The 20,043-nt window shown below is 36.0% G+C and overlaps 2 protein-coding genes across 2 annotated transcripts; one reads left to right on the top strand and one right to left on the bottom strand.

Annotated features, from left to right (window-relative positions):
* Positions 1 to 525: 525 nt before the first annotated feature.
* LOC9304729 (F-box protein At3g49450) lies at positions 526 to 11,214 on the top strand. Its single transcript, XM_021018508.1, has 2 exons — positions 526 to 856; positions 10,871 to 11,214. Exons 1-2 carry the CDS (start codon positions 526 to 528, stop codon positions 11,212 to 11,214), a joined length of 675 nt encoding a protein of 224 aa, XP_020874167.1.
* A 1,084-nt stretch (positions 11,215 to 12,298) lies between these two features.
* On the bottom strand, positions 12,299 to 13,853 carry LOC9306781 (probable transcription factor At4g00610). Its single transcript, XM_021019057.1, has one exon. It carries the CDS (start codon positions 13,645 to 13,647, stop codon positions 12,520 to 12,522), a length of 1,128 nt encoding a protein of 375 aa, XP_020874716.1. The 5' UTR covers positions 13,648 to 13,853; the 3' UTR covers positions 12,299 to 12,519.
* Between the last annotated feature and the right edge of the window lie 6,190 nt (positions 13,854 to 20,043).

Here is a 20,043-nt window from a genome sequence, read left to right as displayed (position 1 = left end):
ATATATGTCCGTTTTTAAAATTTCGAATCACAGTATATGCAGAAAAAAATTGATTTTTTTTTACTTTATGTATTATATGATGATTCAAAACAGTTAAAAATAAATCAAACAAAGATGATAGGAGAATCATAATTATAAATCTTAATCAAATCTTATAAATATCTAAATTATTAAATATGGAATATCCGGTGTATGAGTTGAGTTAAATATAACCCGATCCAAGTATTTTTTTGTAAAGGAATTTAAAAAATGGGTCGGATATCCGATTGACCCAAAAACATTTTTACCCATCCGTCACAAAAGTGTTGCAAAAATACTAGTATAGATGCTGGGATTTGTATCAACGGAGTTTTGTACTATATAGCGGATCCAAATAACAACTTTCCAAAACCTAAGTTTCGAAAACCTTATACCATAGTTTGCTTCGATTTTATATCTGAGAAGTTCACATCTATTGACCATGCTCTGGACAACAATATAGGCTGGTGCAGAACTATGTTAAATTACACTAATAAGTTAGGTGTAATGCGTGGTGATGATAATGGACTTTTCAGCGGAACAACTACAAGTCTTGAGTTGTGGGATCTAGATGATGTTGAGAAACATAAATGGTTGAAGAAAATATATGTATTGCCGCCGATGTGGAAGAATCTAGTTGCGGATACAAGGTTGTGCATTGTCGGAATGACTAGTAACGGTGAATTTGTGTTTTCTACATACGTTTTATCTGATCCTTTCTATATTTTCTACTACAATGCGGAGAAGAATACTATCGTAAGAGTTACAATCCAAGGAATTGGACCCGTTAGTGGTCAAGACATTTACACTTTTATAGACCACATAGAAGATGTGAAGCGTATGTGAGTGCTTAGGATGTATTTCGGTCTATTAGATTTAAAAAGACCATTATTCGTGGGTTTTCTTTATATTTTATTTTAACTTTGTTTTAGAATTAAATCTATTTCTACATGGATTTGGATACACAAAAGTAATTTGGTTTGCTGTTTACGTCATAAACTTAGAAACTGTATAAATTATGTTATTTTTTAATTAAAAATAATAATTTGTAAAATTACATAAAATTCAGTTTGTTATTTTTCACTTTTCTCATTCCTTGTTTAATATATAATCCGAATCTTCTTAATCGGTATCTTGAAACTATTTTGTTCTTCAATCACCTTAACCTTGAGCGTTTCTTTTGTTTCCCTTGCTCATTTGCTTAAACACTTGTGTCCTTTTCCACCAATACTTTTTGTGTTGTTCTTTGTGTCTCACTGCAGCAATTTCGTATATATATGCAATAATTCATCTTTTTAAGCTCATATTCCGCCTTCAATCCAATACCTATGAACCTTGATTTCTTCACTCTCTGTTTACTTATGATCTAAAGTATGCTACAATAGCGTAGCAACTAAAGCCAAAACGTCGCTCCAAATTTCTGCAATTCCTATTTTATCCTTTATCTAATATCTTTGCTAAATTTTGTTATTAAACTTGAGGACTAATTAAGATACATGTACATCTCAATGATATGGACCATATGGTGGGGCAATTAACATGCTTTAGAAGAAATCTGTTCACTACCTCCTTATAATTTTGGTTGGTTAGGGTCAAACTGGCCTCAAGATATGAGGAATCTGAGAATGCCTGGCTAATTAATTATCTTATTGGGCCCATTCAACCCAAATTGAAACAATGTTTTGTCCCACATCGCTTACCTTAGCATTCAAACGAGTGTTTATATATCAATAGATCAGTCGAGTTACAGATTGTCACCTTCGCTAAAACTGGAATGATACAGAGAAGGTTAGCATGGCGGTTAGCATGGCGGTTAGCATGGCCCTCTGCAAGGATATTGACAAGCTTTAATCTAGATATTGTCCTAGTATTTTTAGTTTTCGTTTCTTGATCGTTTTTTGTTTTTTCCTGGTTTTCTTGAATAGTTCGACTACGGGAAGAATATAGTGTCGAACTCGTTGGTGTACTTGAAATGTAAAAAACCCTAATTTCGTAGTTTTACGTTGCTCCATAATTTGACCCTGGATTTTATGTTGACGAAATCGTAAGAACAATGAAGACTTGGTTTTTAAATCGAATATATCTTATAAGAACTGCGTTCATTATTGTAACTCCGATGATCGAAACCAGGATGCCTTCGTTAGTCTATTTCCTTGGTACTTTTTGGGTTGTACATGTCTTAGGACGACTACTTCTAGTACTACTTTAGTTAGGACTACCATCTCTCTTTGCTGGCAAATTTTCACTGATTAAACATCTTAAACCTCAAGTCATTGACTCTGACATATGTTTTAGTTGCTGTCTCATCTTCTGGAAATCTGATTTGCCTTTTAATCCCTCTCATTCTCAATTCCGATTCAGAATTAGTAGAAGCTTTTCTCACTTTATCAATCCAACTAAATTAATTAACATCACATGTATGCACCAAGCTGAATCATGGGTTGCTCTGTACTAATGTTTTATGGCTCAAACATGGATGTTATGATTCAAAGGTGATGATTTATACGCCTAGCACAGGACAGTCCATAAGATTACCCAAAGTGAAAACAAGGAGTGTTCATGTGAAAACCGTTCTATCTAAATCTTTTCAACATTTTCTACTACAATGTGGAGAATAGTACTATCCTAAGAGTTAGGATTCAAGGAATTGGACCCGTTAGTGGTCAATGTTAGAGGTTAATTGAGTTTGGTCGCTTGCTTTATTTAATTATGTTTGTTTGTTAAGTTTATACATTAAGAGGTGTGTCTTGTCTTAAGGGTAGTTATGTTAAGAGTTAGAAGTGAAGAGTCACAACCCTTGTTATTAGTGTTGTTTGGTCGTGTCTTTTGAATACTATAAGAACACGTTGTCTTTGTTTGTAACACAAATTCAGATTCTCAATTAATAAAGTTTCAGTTTTCCCAACTCTGTTTCTGCCTCTCTCGTCAAGTCTCTCTGTTTATTTATCAAAGTCCTTTGATAATCCAACATGGTATCAGAGCTCTATTGATTCGAGGGCCAATTCGAGTACAAAGACAAGAAAAATTCAGAAAAGAAGTTCTATCAAAAATCTGAGATCATGGAAGCAACAACGCTTCAAGTGATTCCCATATTTGATGGGAATAATTATGCTTTCTGGCGGATTAAGATGAAGACCATCTTAAGAACACGGAAGTTGTGGGAAGTGGTGGAGACTGGTGTTCCAACTATGCCGACGCAAGGAGATCACAGTCCAGAAGCCGTTCAATTGAAAACCAAATGGGAGAATTCATCATCAAAAGATCTGATGGCGTTGCAACTGTTGCAAACTGCTGTCACGGATCAGATTTTTCCTCGGATAGCACCAGCAGCCACATCAAAGGATGCTTGGGATGCATTGGTGTCAGAATTTGAAGGATCTCCACAAGTACGATTGATCAACTTGCAATCGTTGAGAAGGGAGTATGAAAACTTGAAGATGAATGAAGAAGACAACATCAAAGTTTTCACAGAAAAGTTAATTGATTTGGGAAATCAATTAAGGGTGCATGGAGAAGAGAAGACGGACTACCAAATTGTCCAGAAGATTCTCATATCTCTCCCCGCAAGGTTTGACAGCATAGTGGCTGTGATGGAGCAAACGAAGGATCTAACTTCGTTGCCGGTAACAGAGTTGATAGGTACTTTAAAAGCGCATGAGAAACGCGTAAATATCAGAGAAGACCGATCAACGGAAGGAGCATTCTATGGAGAAAAGTTTGTTTCAAAAGGAAGAAACAAACGTGGCGACAATAGTCAAAATAAGGCCGAGAAATGGTGTGACTTTTGTACGTGTGACAATCACAATGAGAGTGATTGTTGGAGAAAGCAACACAGGGATGTTAGCTTGCCTACGGGTGTAAGGTGCTTTGCGTGTAAGAAGCTAGGGCACGTGGTGAAGAACTGCAAGGTTAGGAAGGCCGAGAGAGCGTACCTAAGTCTAGAAGAAACAGACGAAGAGAGTGACAATGAAGGTCACATGCTGTTCAGTGCAGTTGAAGTAGCATCATCATCAAACGTGAATGATGAGAGAGGGTTTGAAGACTCAACGTATCAAGGGTTGAAGAACTGAGAAGCAAGTGTGGTGTGAGACCGAAACTCAATTAAGGGGGAGTGTTAGAGGTTAATTGAGTTTGGTCGCTTGCTTTATTTAATTATGTTTGTTTGTTAAGTTTATACATTAAGAGGTGTGTCTTGTCTTAAGGGTAGTTATGTTAAGAGTTAGAAGTGAAGAGTCACAACCCTTGTTATTAGTGTTGTTTGGTCGTGTCTTTTGAATACTATAAGAACACGTTGTCTTTGTTTGTAACACAAATTCAGATTCTCAATTAATAAAGTTTCAGTTACAAATCTGTTTCTGTCTCTCTCGTAAAGTCTCCCTGTTTATTTATCAAAGTCCTTTGATAATCCAACAGTCAAAACATTAACACTTTTATAGACCACATTGAAGATAAAAGAGGTGTGACTGCTTAGAATTTCATAAGAATCTTGCAAACATTGCTATATATATAGTTCACTTCGGCTTCTTGTTTCCCTTGCTCACTTGCTTCAAAACTTAAATGTTAGTTCCAATGCTTCTTGTGTATTGTTGCTCTTTGTGTCTCACAAACTCTACTTGAGTGCTTCTATCTTTCTGTTCCACTGTTTTTTTTTTTTCTGCAATTTGTTTCTTAACTTGTGTTTCAAGATTTAATTTTGAATACATATTTTAATGAATTTAAGCGTATACTTCTGTTTGCAATCTTTCAATGAATTTGCAACTATATTTTATTACAAATATTGACTTCAAAAAAACAAATTAATGAAAGAAGCGACTATATAAATTAATGATTAACAAGATAAATTTTGCATCTTAATTATATGTTGTTTTAAAGAAAAGAAAAAAAAAACCAAAAGTTGAAAATTGGGAAAATCATGGAAGAAGCGACTAATATATAGTACCGGTTTGGGAAAATATAGGGTTTTAACTCTTAGTGTTTCCGCCATGAGAAAGGGGCAGAAGCACGTCTCCAAGAAGGACAATGACCACACTCTACCTTTTGAACTCTTTTTTGAAATATTCTCGAGATTATCTGCGAAAACTATAGCGAGGTGTCGTTGCGTGTCGAAGCTCTGGTCTTCTATTCTCCGCCGTCAAGATTTCACTGATTTGTTCCTGAAAATATCTTCGGCTCGTCCGCAACTATTGTTCAGCTTCAAACTCAACAATAAGTGGCTCTTCTTCTCTTTACCTCAGTCTCAAAATCCAGATGGGAACTTGTCTCTTTTAGCAACCAATCATCACATGTGTCTCCACACTAGAACGGGTTCACGTCTGGTCAATGCCCCTGCTCGTGGCTTGCTTTGTACTGAATATATATGGCTCAAAGATGGATTTAAGGATTCAAAGGCGATGGTTTATAACCCTAGCACAGGACAGTTCATATAACATTACCCAAAGTGATAACAAGGAGGGCTGAAGCGAGAACCTATTTAGGGTATGATCCAATCAACAAACAAGTCAAGGTACTGTGCATGTCACTTTGTATAATCCTTAAGAAAGCCGAGGAGCATCAAGTTCTGACATTAGGAACTAAAAATCCTTCATGGAGAAACATTGAATGTTCCCTACCCCATTTCCGATAAGTGGTGGGATTTGTATCGATGGAATCTTGTATTATTTAGCGGATCAGAACAAAGGGACTCCAAAACCTTATACCGTAGTTTGCTTTGATGTTATGTCCGAGAAGTTTGCCAAAGGGAAAAGAGAATAAAGAGAAAAGTTGTGTTCTATTGACATTGAGAAAAGGTATATATATATCCTACACATGAAACCCTAAACATACTTAGGGAAATTAACATATTAGCCTAAGTATAATATATTTACATTATAGGTTCCTAATACTCCCCCTCAAGTTGGAGCATGAAGATTATACATGCCCAACTTGCACCGTAAATAAGCAAATTGTTGAGAACCCAAAGCCTTAGTAAAGATATCCGATGTTGCTCCGTAGTGGTAAGATGCGCAGTAACCAGTGAACCATCCTGAATTTCATCCCGAATGAAGTGACAATCCCTCTCAATATGCTTCGTCCGCTCATGAAAAACTGGATTGGCAGCAATATGTAAGGCTGCCTTATTGTCACAAAACAAACGCATCGCCTGCGGATGAGACACTCCAAAGCATCCTAAAAGCTCACGATTCCATTTCAACTCTTGAGTAGTAAAACTCATTGCACGATATTCAGCCTCTGCAGAAGAAAATGACACCACATCTTGTTTCTTTGTCTTCCAAGCAATCGGAGAATCACCCAACATAACAATAAATCCTGTAACCGATCTCCGAGACATGGAACATGTAGAAAAATCTGAATCACAATAAGCTGTCAATTGTAAATCAGGATCAGAACTCAACATAATACCTTGACCCGGACAGCCTTTAAGATATCTGACAACCCGTATAACTGCAGCCCAATGCTTAGCACGTGGTTGTTGCATAAATTGAGCCAATATATGCACAACATAGGACAAATCTGGTTGGGTAAAAGTAAGATATACCAAACGCCCAACAAGCCTCCTATACCTCTCGACATCCTCATAGAACTCTCCTTCATCATCCGGCAACTTATGGTTTTGCTCAAGCGGAGTAGACACTGGTTGACATCCCAACAACCCACATTCACTTACAATATCCAAAGCATACTTCCTTTGCGACAAGTAAAAACCATCATGAGACCGAGATACTTCAATGCCCAAAAAATATTTCATAGCCCCCAAGTCCTTCATATGAAAACATTCACTAAGGTATCCCTTAAAATCCTGAACACCATTAAGATCATTTCCCCCAATCAACAAATCATCAACATAGACCAACACAAAGAGTTGCATAGATCCACGCTCCAAGGTAAAAAGAGAGTAATCGACTACCTGCTGAGCAAACCCATACCCTTTTAGTGATGCCGCAAGCTTAGCAAACCAACAACGTGGTGCTTGACGTAGACCATATAAAGATTTCTTAAGGCGACAAACTTTTGATTTATCTTGAGAAACAAAGCCAGGAGGTAATCTCATATAAACTTCTTCCTCAAGATCCCCATGTAGAAACGCATTATGAACATCCATCTGATGTACTTCCCATCCTTTGACAGCCGCAATCTTAAGAAACTCGCGAATAGTTGTCATTTTCACAACAGGAGCAAATGTCTCATCAAAATCTAACCCTTCGACCTGTCGATTTCCCATGGCCACCAAACGAGCCTTGTAACGCTCAATTTCCCCATTCGACTTATACTTGATAGTAAAGATCCAATGACTGCCAATAGCTTTCTTTCCTGGCGGAAGATCGGTAATATCCCAAGTGTCATTTGCTTCCAAAGCATTCACCTCTCCAGACATCGCATTGCACCATTTCTCATCCTTAACAGCTTCCGAGTATGACTTAGGAACCGAGACAGCAGTAATGGCCGCAAGAAAAGCTCTCTATGAATCAGAAAATCGGTCACAACTCACATAATTAGCAATGGGATAGAGGACCGTACCTGGAACAGAGGACGCTGATTGAGTGGGTGCCGGTGAGAGTGTGGGATGTTCAACTGAGCAACGTGTAGTATGTAGTACATAATCACTTAGATGAGCCGGAGGTTTTCTTTCTCGTTCGCTTTGTCTAACTTTAATCCCTTCACTAGTCAGATTATCATTCCCTAATTGACTCCCCCTTTCCTCCAAAGCAGTATCTGAAGTCTTTTTATTATCTTTGGACCCCGTAATATGAACACCGGACGAGCTAGATGCTGGATCGATCGATCCTGGTGCCGGATCGATCGATCCGTTAGTGGCTGATGTCTCAGTAATTTTCTCTGGATCGATCGATCTAGGCGTGGGATCGATCGATCTAGGCGTGGGATCGATCGATCGCTCCGTCTCAGGTCCAAGCTCGTCATATGTCAGTAGCTTGGGATCGATCGATCTATGTGCCGGATCGATCGATCCCGTTTGGTCCGTCAACTCATCAAATGTCAGTAACTCGGGATCGATCGATCCACGTGCCGGATCGATCGATCTAGTCGTCTCTGGTCGAAACTGATCATCGTCAAACTGTGCGGGATCGATCGATCCCGGATGTGGATCGATCGATCGCTGTTCCGCCAACTGATATGGGAATTCATCTTCTTAAAACACCACATCCCGAGAAACAAAGAATTCCAACTTCTCCAAATCATACACACGCCATCCCTTCTGACCAAATGGATACCCCATAAAAACACACCGTCTACTTCGTTCCCCAAACTTATCTTTATCCCGCAAAATATTACGAGCAAAGCATAAGCTACCAAAGACTCGTAAGTGAGTGATATTAGGTACTTCCCCAAACAACAGCTGATAGGGTGTCTTTCCTTGCAAAACAGTGGATAGAGTTCGATTAATCAAATGACATGCAGTCATAACACACTCACCCCAAAACTGACGTGGTAAGGTAGCTTGAAACATCAACGATCTAGCAACATTCAATATATGTCTATGCTTTCTCTCCACTCTACCATTTTGTTGAGGAGTATAAACACACGACGTTTGATGCATGATTCCCTCTTCTAGGAAGTACGATCGCAAACCCATAAATTCCCCGCCATTATCACTACGTACTACTTTCACCTTCTTCTCAAACTGTCGTTCCACCATTTTGAAAAAATTCTTAAGAGTTACACCGACTTCACTTTTTTCCCGTAACAGGTGCACCCAAACCGCTCTCGAATAATCATCTACTATTGTCAGAAAATACGCAGCACCCGAAGTAGATACTATTCGATACGGACCCCAGAGATCACAATGAATCAAATCAAAAATTCCAGCAGCTTTATTAGAACTTTCATGAAAACAATCCCGGGTTTGTTTAGCCCGTAAACAAATATCACAAACTGTTGTGGAACTAACTTGCTTTCCAATATCTAAATAACTCGATAAATAGGGAACAACATGACTAGACGGATGACCAAGACGACGATGTCATAAATCCCATGATCCTGAACTGCTCACAGTCTTATGTATCTTCGCACCAATCACCCCTCGAAGCACGTACACGTCCCCACACTCTTCACCAACCCCAATCAGCGTCTTCATAGCCCGGTCCTGTATAACACACAACTCATCAGTGAATGTAATAGAACCCTTAACCACTTTCAACAACTTTGCAACCGAAATTAAGGAGCATGTTAAATCCTTAGAGTACAAAACTCCTTGTAGCCACAAATCACCCCCGAGACATATATCACCATGTTGGGTGGACACCACATGATCACCATCCGGTAGACCGATCATACATGGATTGGTATTCATCACATTAGACAAATAGTCTAAATTACTAGTCATGTGGTGTGATGCTCCTGTATCAATAATAAAATCAACACATTCTTTCTTACCATTCAGCTTCTCATTAGGATTTGACTTTTGAGAAGCAAAGAGACCTTTGAGAGCATTCCATTGATCATCACTCATTTGTGGTAGAGATTGACGATCCAAATCAGCCGGTGTTCTTGTTGAATTAGCTTGTATTCCTCCAACAATATTTGCCTGAACACCCGTGACCGCGTTAGCCCTACCACCGGACCCGCGACCACGTCCAAACCGGCCACCACGTCCTCCACGTCCACGTCCACCTCTACCGCGATCATTGTAGTCACGACCTCGTTCTCCCCACCATTCAGGAAGGCCAATTATCTGAAAGCAATCAGCCTTTGCATGCCCATACTTACCACAATGAGTACATGTCACGTCCTTCTCGCGATAAAAACTAGAAGTTTGACCCCGTTGTGCAGCCTGGACCGCAAACCCCACAGCCTCCGGAGTGGCATCACGATTCCTAGTAATCGTGAGTTGTCTCTCTTCTCGAATGATCCTTTGATAGACTTGTGAGAGCTTGGGTAGTGGTTCCATACTTGTGATAGTAGAACGCACCGTACCAAACTTCGCAGAATCTAAACCATTCAAGAAGGTATTGGTTCTCTCTTCATTACGGTCTTCTTCCAACTGAGCAGCCAGTTCTCCACAACTACATGATCGAATAGGCTTGTAAATTGCCAATTCATCCCACATCTTCTTAAGTCTCCCATAGTACACCATTACCGTATCTCCGGTTTGCCTACAGTTTGCTATATCAGCCCGAAGCTCACTGATTCTTGGCCCGTTTCCCGCAGAGAATTGAAGCTTCAAATCTTCCCACAACGCTTGAGCTTCATCCACCATAGAAATCGATGTCCTGAGAGTCGGCTCAATCGTGTTCATAATCCAAGCGATTAACATAGAATTAACCACTTTCCACTGTTCAATCTCATCATCCTTGGTAGGTTTCTCCAAGGTCCCATCAATAAACCCTAATTTTTGTTTCGTTCGCAAGGCGTTCCGCACATGCTTAGCCCAATCTTCATAGTTTTCTCCCTTTAATTGAACAGTAGTAATCACATTACCCGGTCCATCAGAAGGATGGAGATAAAGTGGAGAGGCCCTAGCCTTCTCCGCCACCGTGAGTCCACTCCCGCCGCCGCCTTCCGCAGTCTTCACCGGAGCAACCTCTTTCCCGTCAACGTCAGCCATCTTCTCTTCTTTTTCCTTTGTTTGATTTTCTTCTTAAAACCCTAGCTCTGATACCATGTCAAAGAGAAAAGAGAATAAAGAGAAAAGTTGTGTTCTATATATTGACATTGAGAAAAGGTATATATACATCCTACACATGAAACCCTAAACATATTTAGGGAAATTAACATATTAGCCTAAGTATAATATATTTACATTATAGGTCCCTAATAAAGTTCACATTTATTCATCAAGCTCTGGATAACAATGTAAATTGGTACCCAGCTCTGATAAATTGCAATGGTAAATTAGGTGTACTTCGTCAAGATCATAATGGTTGTTTCAGCGGAACAACAAGAAGTCTTGAGTTGTGGGTTTTAGATGATGTTAAGAAACTGAAATGGTTGAGGCAAATCTATGTATTGCCGCCTCTGTGGAAGAATCTTGTTGCAAATACAAGATTGAACATTGTTGGGATGACTGGTAATGGTGAATTTGTGTTTTCTCCGGCTGTTCTACGTGATCCTTTTTACATTCTCTACTACAATGTGGAGAAGAGTACTATAGTAAGAGTTATAATCCAAGGAATTGGACCCGTTAGTGGTCAAGAGATTTACACTTTTATAGACCACGTCGAAGATTTGAAGCGTATGTGAGTTCTTAGGATTTCATAAGACTCTTACAAGAGCGCTAAATAGTTTCCCTTGCTTGCTTTCTTGAAAAATTGTGTCATTTTCCATCAATGCTTCTTCTAGTTGTTCGTTGTGTCTCACAAGCTCTTCTTGAGTGCTTCTATCTTTCTGTTACATTGGTTTATTTTATTTTTCTACAAATTTTATCTTTGAGTATTCCTTGGTTTTGTATTGGTTATCTAATTTTTCTTCAATTGTTTGAACTTTTTATTTACATGTTAAACGGATTGTTTTTTATCAGAGAAAAAATAATCTTGCTTCCTTTACAAGTTACAGTCCCGAACAGAGAAACTCCCACTATCCTAGCTCACCAAACACCAAATGAAACCCAAAATCCAACTTTAACAAATAACCTGGCCCAGTCAAACCCATTTCTACTAGCCCAAACAGTGTGCGTCGTCTGAGAATTCCTTCATAATCCTATGTAAGCTCACTCTGACGATCTCCAGACGGGGAGATGTGTGCTCTTTATCTTACCGCCTACCGGCATTTTCGTGTAATCAATCTCCCATCAAATGGAGGTGAATACTTTTACGGATTTACAATTTAGACCAGCCAATGAGTTGTTGATTTATTATGTAAGTGAGAATAAAAACTGGATTATTCGTGCAAAGCAATATCGAAATTGAAACTGTATAACGTATTGACAATATTCGTACTATGAGAGGAGTGTTCGAGTTAGGAAGCCACACAGGCAACACATGTAGAAGCTTAGAATATTATGCACCACTTTATTATATATACAAGGCACTGAAACCTCTGGTGTTGAATGTAACAGAGTGTAATGTTAAAGTAAATAACCCAAAACACAAAGCTGATTGATCTGAAAGAATCTGTGGGTATGATCCATGACTTGTATCTAAGCAGAAACATGAGGAGCTTTAGAAGATGTAAGAGAGGAATATAAGCAGCATAAGGTAACTAACTAACTATTAACAATGTTCTTGAGGTTTCAATGTTTCTCTTGCTCTCTCTGTTTGGTTAAAAACAGTTCAAGTGTGTGGGCTAGATATATGCAGAGAAGCTAACTTTGGTCATCGGCAAAGACTTGTCCAAAAAACATAACATATAATTAAAGATTGTCCAAAAAACATCTTGACATATAACATATGAATATCAGATTGTTTGCTACTTAGACCCCAAAAAAAAAGAAGCATTTGATACTAATTAGCCGTTACAACAAAATCTAAAAGAACATAAACCAGAAAGTCATAAGGTCCAAACACAACACCCAAACAAAAGCCAAATGCATATCTAAATAGATAAAGTCTAATCAGATTTAGCCATCAGAGAGCTAACCTCATGCAAAACTTCAAGCTTTTGCAACATCAATTTGAACTCATTAGCTTGCACGGACTTAATCTTTTCTTCTATCCTCTTCCTCGTCTTCACCGGTACCAAACTCCATTTCACTTTCAAAGTCTCTTCATCAATCCATGCACCCAAATTCTTAAACGAACCAATAAGAAACGAGCTCACAAACCAATCACATTCTACCTTCACACCATCAACCTTCAAAGAGTCATCAACCTTGATCTTCCTCTTTGACTTCACAAGAGTGGCATCAACATCACTTCCCCAAATCATCTTAGCCAATTCGAAACATTTCTTATCATGATCTTTAGTGAAGTCACCACTTTTCTTTTTCACCACGTACTTATTCTTCAAAGACCGGATTTTGTTAACGAACTGATTCACACCCTTCACCTCAAAACTGATTGAATCCTTAAGCTTTTCGAAAAACCCATTCATGTCATCGGAAACACTCTTACCTATGTCTCTTCTGAAGTCAATCATTCCTTGAAGAAACACGATCTCGTCTTCTTCACTCCACAATCTCTGAAACAGTTGCTTCTTCGCCGTCTCTCTCTCACTCTCCGTCTTGGCTCGTTTAGACACATTCACCTCCTCCGTTGAAGGTTCTCCTTCACTTTGTCTCTTCTTATTCAGAGAAGCTGGAGCAGTAGCAGGAGTCGGCGTTTTGGCCGTTGGCTCAGTTTCAGTGTCAGACTCACTCTTAGTCTCCGGTTCCGACTCTGAAACTGAACTTTGATTGGTGACAACAGCAGTTTCTGGATTTTTCTTACCAGAATCTTTGGATGGTTCTTCTTCCTCATCAGCTGAAGAATCTTCTTCTTCTTCTTCGCTAGAAGATTCCGGCATTAGATTTTTAACCGGTTCGGGTTGCTTCTTCTTCGCCGTTGTTGATGATTCTTCCAACGGCTTCTTCGCCGGAGATGCGACATCCAACGGCTTCTTCGCCGGAGATGTGACTCCCGACGGCTTCTTCACCGGAGATGGCATTTCCGACGGTTTCTTCGAAGTTGATGCAACTTCTGACGGTTTCTTCGCCGTAGATCGAGTAACCAAAGCCTGAGATTGCTTCTTTTTCGCCATTTGAAATTTTCGAAATGAGAGACAAATTTGGGAACGAGAGAGCTTTTAGGATTCTAGAGTTTATTATGGACAGTAAGATCTGTCGTTTAAATTAATCAACTGAGAACTTAGAAATTAAAAAAAAAAAAAAAAAAAGTAATTTGTGATTGGGTTAATCACTCGGTGGAATTAACGCAGTGAGTAGTCGTTTCAAATGTCTTTTCCAGTCCCCCCCATTTTTCATTTGATTATTTGCATGCAACTAATGTAACTTTTTTTTAGCTGTTGAAAAAATAAAAATTAATTAACTTTTTTTTTAATTATTGAGTAAGTAAGTGAGTTAGGGTAAATCAATCGTCTCTTTGATCTCATTATATGGATTATATTCGAGGGATTTCCCAAAATCTCGATTCAAAACAGATTAGGTTAGTAATGAATATGGTTGATGCAATCATAAACTCAGTTCCAAAATCCAACAATTTAAGAAAATGTTTTAGTGTGAAGGCTTTATTTTTATATGGGCCGAATCAAAGTTAGCCCAATATAGTAATATATAGTCAAAGTATAAATGGTCCGAAGCCTTGTTCTAAAAATCGGCCGCCTAGGTATTGATCGGAGGAGCACCGCGGCGATTTTGTCCAAATCGGTGAGAAAAATCGGAGATCTGATTTTTTGTCCGCCTAGACCGCCTAGCCCGCCTAGACGGCGCTTAGCCCTTTTTTTTTTTTTTTATCTAAAATTCAAAACGTCCTACTTATGTTCGTAAATTTGAAATTAAAATCTTGTTTTCATGTGTTTAATACAATTTTAAAAACAATATTATATAAATTTCTTAATTATAATGAATTAATATGTTTTTTAAACATTAAATAGCCCTAAAACTAATCCCCGATTAATCCCCGTGTAATCCCCGATTTTCTTGCTAGGCGCTAGGCGCACCCTCTCCGCCCGACTAGCGCCTAGCGATTTAAACACGGGTCCGAAGTATGTCCAGACAAATAAATCGAACCGAATGTACCGAACCGAAACCGAAACAAAAAGAATCGAATCGAATCAAACCAGACAGAAAATTTGAAAATAATCGAATGGATATTAAATTTTATAACCGAAATAACCATAACCGAATTCGTACCGAACCAAAAATATCTTAGTTAAGATACAATCTTAGTTGGTTTGATTAATTATAATAGTTTTAATGTTAAGATTTGGCTAAGATTTGGTCTAAGATATATCGATGTTCTAACCTGTTTTTTTTTGTTTTTTTTTTCAGAGTCGGTCAGTTTAAACTTTTTAGTTTTTTAGCTAGTGTGAGTATTTTTGGAAGGCTCAGATTAAAAAAGCAACCCACTAAAAAACGCGTGAATCTGTCGCTTTAACTTTTCTAACGAACCTTAGAAAAAGGGGAAACAAATAGAATAGAATAATAATAAAAAAAATGGGGAAAGAAGAAATGTTTGTTATAATAATATTCAAAAGTTTGAAATATCTCTCACCGCCCAGCTATGAAAACACTCTAAGTCCAATTGTTACATGACAAGTATGATGCTAGTAAAGAGCAATGTCCACGTCTTGGGTGTTCGTGTGTGTTTGGAGCTGCCGAGCTGGTTGGTTTCTTTTGGAATTGGACAGGTAAGTTTTAGTTTCAGCCGGACAAGTTAATTCAATTCGATTAATTAATTTTAATTTATGTAAGTTTCAAATTTCAAAATATGTTGATTTGTAAAATCGGAGAGGAAACGTTACATGTACAAAAGGTTTTTCTTAAGATCTCTAATGTATTATTAACATGTGTCGAATGCTAGATATTAAATATTAATGAATTTTCAAGTTAGATGAAGACATGCAATTATTTTTGTTGGGTTTTGGCAAACAGTTCTTGTATAGATAACATGGGTGTCTGGGACTTAATTTTCGATGAGAGTATGAGACCATGTCACTATACTACAACGGTATAAATTAATTTCAAACATATTTTAAGATGCTATTTTTAAAAAAACACTATGGGTGTGACTGGGAGTAATTAGAAGAAAAAGGAAGAAATGAAATAAGAAGAATTCAGAAGAAAAGAAAAATAAATGTTGGAAGAAAAAATTCTTTCATGTATTTACAGAATGAATCTTTTCACTTGTTTCTACTAAAAGTAGAGGAATTGAGAAGAATTTGGTGAACAATAAATTCTTCTTTACTGGTTAAAAAACAGACTAATTGAGAATATTTTTATTTCTTCTCATTTATTTTCCTCTAACTAAGCTAACCAGTCACACCCTATCACTTTACTTTTGATTGGTGAAGAATTACGGTTTGTAACTGAAAATTATTATTTACCAATGTTATATATATATATATATATATATATATATGAAAGAGTAAATTATATCATATCAATTATGTAAACAACATTCCTACTCTTTTGAATTTTAATTAAAAGTTGTTGACAAAAAAAAAAAAGTAAATAAGCAGAAAAGAAAATTCGTAATAAATTGTATATATATATATATTTATTTGGTTTTAGGTTCTTAAAATTTTGGTTATTAAAAATATTATGTTATAAACAAATTTTGATTATGGAAGCATCAAGCAAGGAGAATTATGAAATTACTTTATATTTTATATCAAGTTTAAAAAATAATAACCTTTTAAATTTAACCTAATAGGTAAAACTTGTAAATTTTAAAATCATGAAATTTAAAAGCTGAATCCTAAACCCTAGGAAATAAACATGAATCCTGTCTCGAACTTTAATCCCTAAAATCTAACCACAAAATTTAAAAAATATAGTATTTTTTTCTTGTATTGAAAATTTGAACTTTTCTAAAATTAGGTAGGTGCAGCTACTCGTTTCTTGTACTAATAAAAAGTGTAATCTAATACTATCTGTTTAGTCGGTGCAAGAAATAGAAATGTAACTGCTTCACACGACCGTTGGATTTCTTTCGTCATAAGTTTTTGATTAAGCGTTGGCTTATTTTGAACAACTCCACGTGCAGTTCTCATATAAACAAAACGGTTATCCAAACGGAAATGGTATGACCTGATCTTTTTTGGTCGGCAAGAGACAAGATCAAGGCAATTAGATTAGTACGTGGCATAATCCCCATTAATTAGGACAAGGACTTTGAATGTTCTTGCTTATTAGCTATGGAGTGACAAATCAAATCCTTTGTCGCATGTTTTTTCCACCAAAATTTTACATTTTCCACCTAAATTGTACTCCCTCGGTTTCGTTTTAGTTGTCGTTTAAGGTTTTCTCACACAAATTAAGAAAAGCATTAAATTTTTTGTTTTACCTTTTATTAATATATCTTATAAATTTTTTCATTGGCCAAAACATTAAAACAATAGGGATAATACTGGAATTTTTACCAAATATTTGCATTGAAAACGTAAAACGGCAACTATTACGAAACAAAATTTAAGTCCTAAAACGACAACTAAAACGAAACGGAGGAAATAGTATTTTTAAAGTAATTAATGTCTCTGTTATCAAATTCGATTAAACTTCGGGGACATATATGGGTTGACGAATTGTATTGTAGCCTTCGGCACAATTTTAATCTTTTTTGCTTCAGCTTCACTACACTGGAGGTTCGGGTTATAACAAGGTAATTGGAAGTTTGATAATATATACCTCACTAAACTTGAGATTCGAGTTATATCTTTATTTCCGTTATGAAAGATTTGACGGAAAATGTTTGGCATTAAGATAAATGGGAATACAGCCCGAATTTTAAATTTAATGGAGGTATAAATTATCAAACTTTCAAATATATAGCTACAGACCGAAGCTGAAAGTTTGATGGGGGTATACATTATGAGATGGAAAATGTTAGGCATTAACAGAAATGGAGATACAATTCGAATTTTAAATTTAGTGAAAATATATATTGTCAAACTTTCAAATGTGTGTACCTACCCTTGAGGATTAAGTTTGATGGGGGCCATGGGGCTGAGGCTAAAGGTTAAACTTTACGAGAGGTTATTTGAGTGTTAATCTTTGTAAATTATTTTGCCACTTCTTACACTGTGTTTGAATTGAACTAGAAACAGAAAGGCCAATTACGAGTTTTCTAAAATTAATGAGATATATCTGACTATATGAGGTATGTTTTTGCAACAAGGTACCAATTACAAGTTTAACATCAAAATTTATTTTGAAGAGAAAAAAAATTAATATGAGAGAAGAAGATGATTAAGATCTTAATATATAGAGCAAAAAAAAAAAAATTAGTCTCGCTTAGAGAACAAAAAGATGAAAGATTTGAGTGACATATGAATTCTTCTCCCTAATCTAGTCCTAGAATATAGTTGTCAGTAGTCTCACAATCAATATCAAAAGGTTCTCCATCAGATATGAAATATTTTTGATGTAACTCTGTAACTTCATCCCTATTATCTAGAGATAATTGGGTGGGACTTGGGAGACGTCAGATTTTGGGATAATAAAATTTCGGGATTATTGTTGATTTTGCCATTTTTTATAGAATTTTTTTTGAAATTGCCATTTTTACTTAAATCTTACGGATATACCATTTTCTAATACTTAAAAATGTACGTATTTCGGATTTTTTTTGATAAAAATACGTAGTTTATACAAAATACTAAACCCTAAGAACAACCACAACTGACTAAACCCAAACATAACGAATAAAACGCATGTTAAATCATATTTCCGTAGCCTGAAAAAGGATAAAATCCATAAACTATTCAAAAAAGAGCAAAATCCACAAATGCCATCCAAAAAAATGGCAAATTCATAATTGATTCTAAAATTTCGGGTGTTATGCCAAATAGTCAAAGACATTGAAAATAATAAGCCCATTTTCTTTCCTATTTTAACCCCACACATATGTTTGACTTGCCTCCGTATGTTTTTGTTTTTTTTTTTTGACATCTTTGGATCGATAAGGCCTGATCCATAGTCAATCCCTACTACGCGGGGTAACACGATTTAATGGAGTCGAACTCCGGTGGGGAAGGCGGAGTCAAGTAGATTTAATCACTTGACTAAAAGCACATCCCCCTCCGTATGTTTTTATTATACATTTAAATTTACAATTTAATAATTGTCACTTCGTTCTATCTGTTGCTGCGTGAAAGTATATTCAACTGTTAAACATTTATTAAATGTCAAATGTTTTTCTCCTTCCCTATGCGCATGACGAAAAATGTGGCTGGTAATTTGTAATTATTCGCAACTCGAAGGCATATTCCAATCGTTATTTTTCTGTCGTCTACGACAATCCACCCTAATGTTTTTTTTTTCCTAATTTTATAACCCAATAATGTATTTGCCCAAATTCACTCTATTATCTAACCAATATTATCACATAGTGAACAAATCCCAATTTGTCTCTTCCATCATCATAAATTATAGCAACAAACAATCTAAGATTGAGCATTATAAGCATTATAATTACTAATTAGCAAGCAATATATCAATATTTTCTCCTTTTCTTTCTCCTACTTCTTGTTCATTAATCTTGAAACACAATTACTAAGAGTATTATACATGAAAAATATATTTGTATTTATCAGTTACAATTAAAAAACCTAAAATGCTCATTTCTTTAGTTGAAATGTGTTAAACATATATAAATCCTAAACCAAGTTTCATGGCCTTTTTTACTGAGTAAAAGCTGCTCATAGTATTTTTCCTATTATCACACATTCATTTATTTACAGTACGTAGAAGATTTGTCAAAAAAAAAAAAATAAAAAAATTTGTCAATAATGACTACGAAAAAGGCCTTAAACAAATATATTAAAAATGGAAAAAAAAAAAAAAACTAAGGTATTCTCTTAAACTAAATATTACATGTGAAGTGATTGCAGTGTAGCATAAATCTACAAATAAATTGGCATGATTTTATCCTGGATTAAATCTCTTTCTTTACAATGGAGTAAATTGAGCTAATAGATTGATCTATTATGATTTAAGAAATAGCATACTTGATTCAAAATTGAATATATATATTAAAAAACGAATTAAAGAATATATATATATATATATATATATATATATATATATATATATATATTAAAAAACGAATTTAAGGAATATGACGATATCAGTCAATCATCTAATGTCTATAATCGTTTCAAAACATTAAACATCCGAATCAATTAAATATTTATACCCTAGTTTGGGTATTGTCACATTTCTTTCTACCTCTAATTATTTCCATATCAAAACGGAAATGAATAATAATAAGTTGAGTGAATATTTTAAAATTAATAATGAATGAATTTCATTGGTCAATCCGTGAAAGTTACATTTGTCGGTAGGTAATTAAAGGCGCAATTATGATGCAATATATAAAAATTTAGAAATAGTTAAGAGCCATGTGACTAGAACCATGTATATAATATTTTATTTCTCATCGTATTAAATTACAACGACCAAATCTAAAGGTAGCA

Source organism: Arabidopsis lyrata (assembly GCF_000004255.2).
Source record: "Arabidopsis lyrata subsp. lyrata unplaced genomic scaffold ARALYscaffold_7, whole genome shotgun sequence".
Lineage (NCBI taxonomy): Eukaryota > Viridiplantae > Streptophyta > Magnoliopsida > Brassicales > Brassicaceae > Arabidopsis > Arabidopsis lyrata.
Note: the sequence above shows the minus strand (reverse complement) of the source record. Positions and strands in the feature narration are given on the sequence as shown.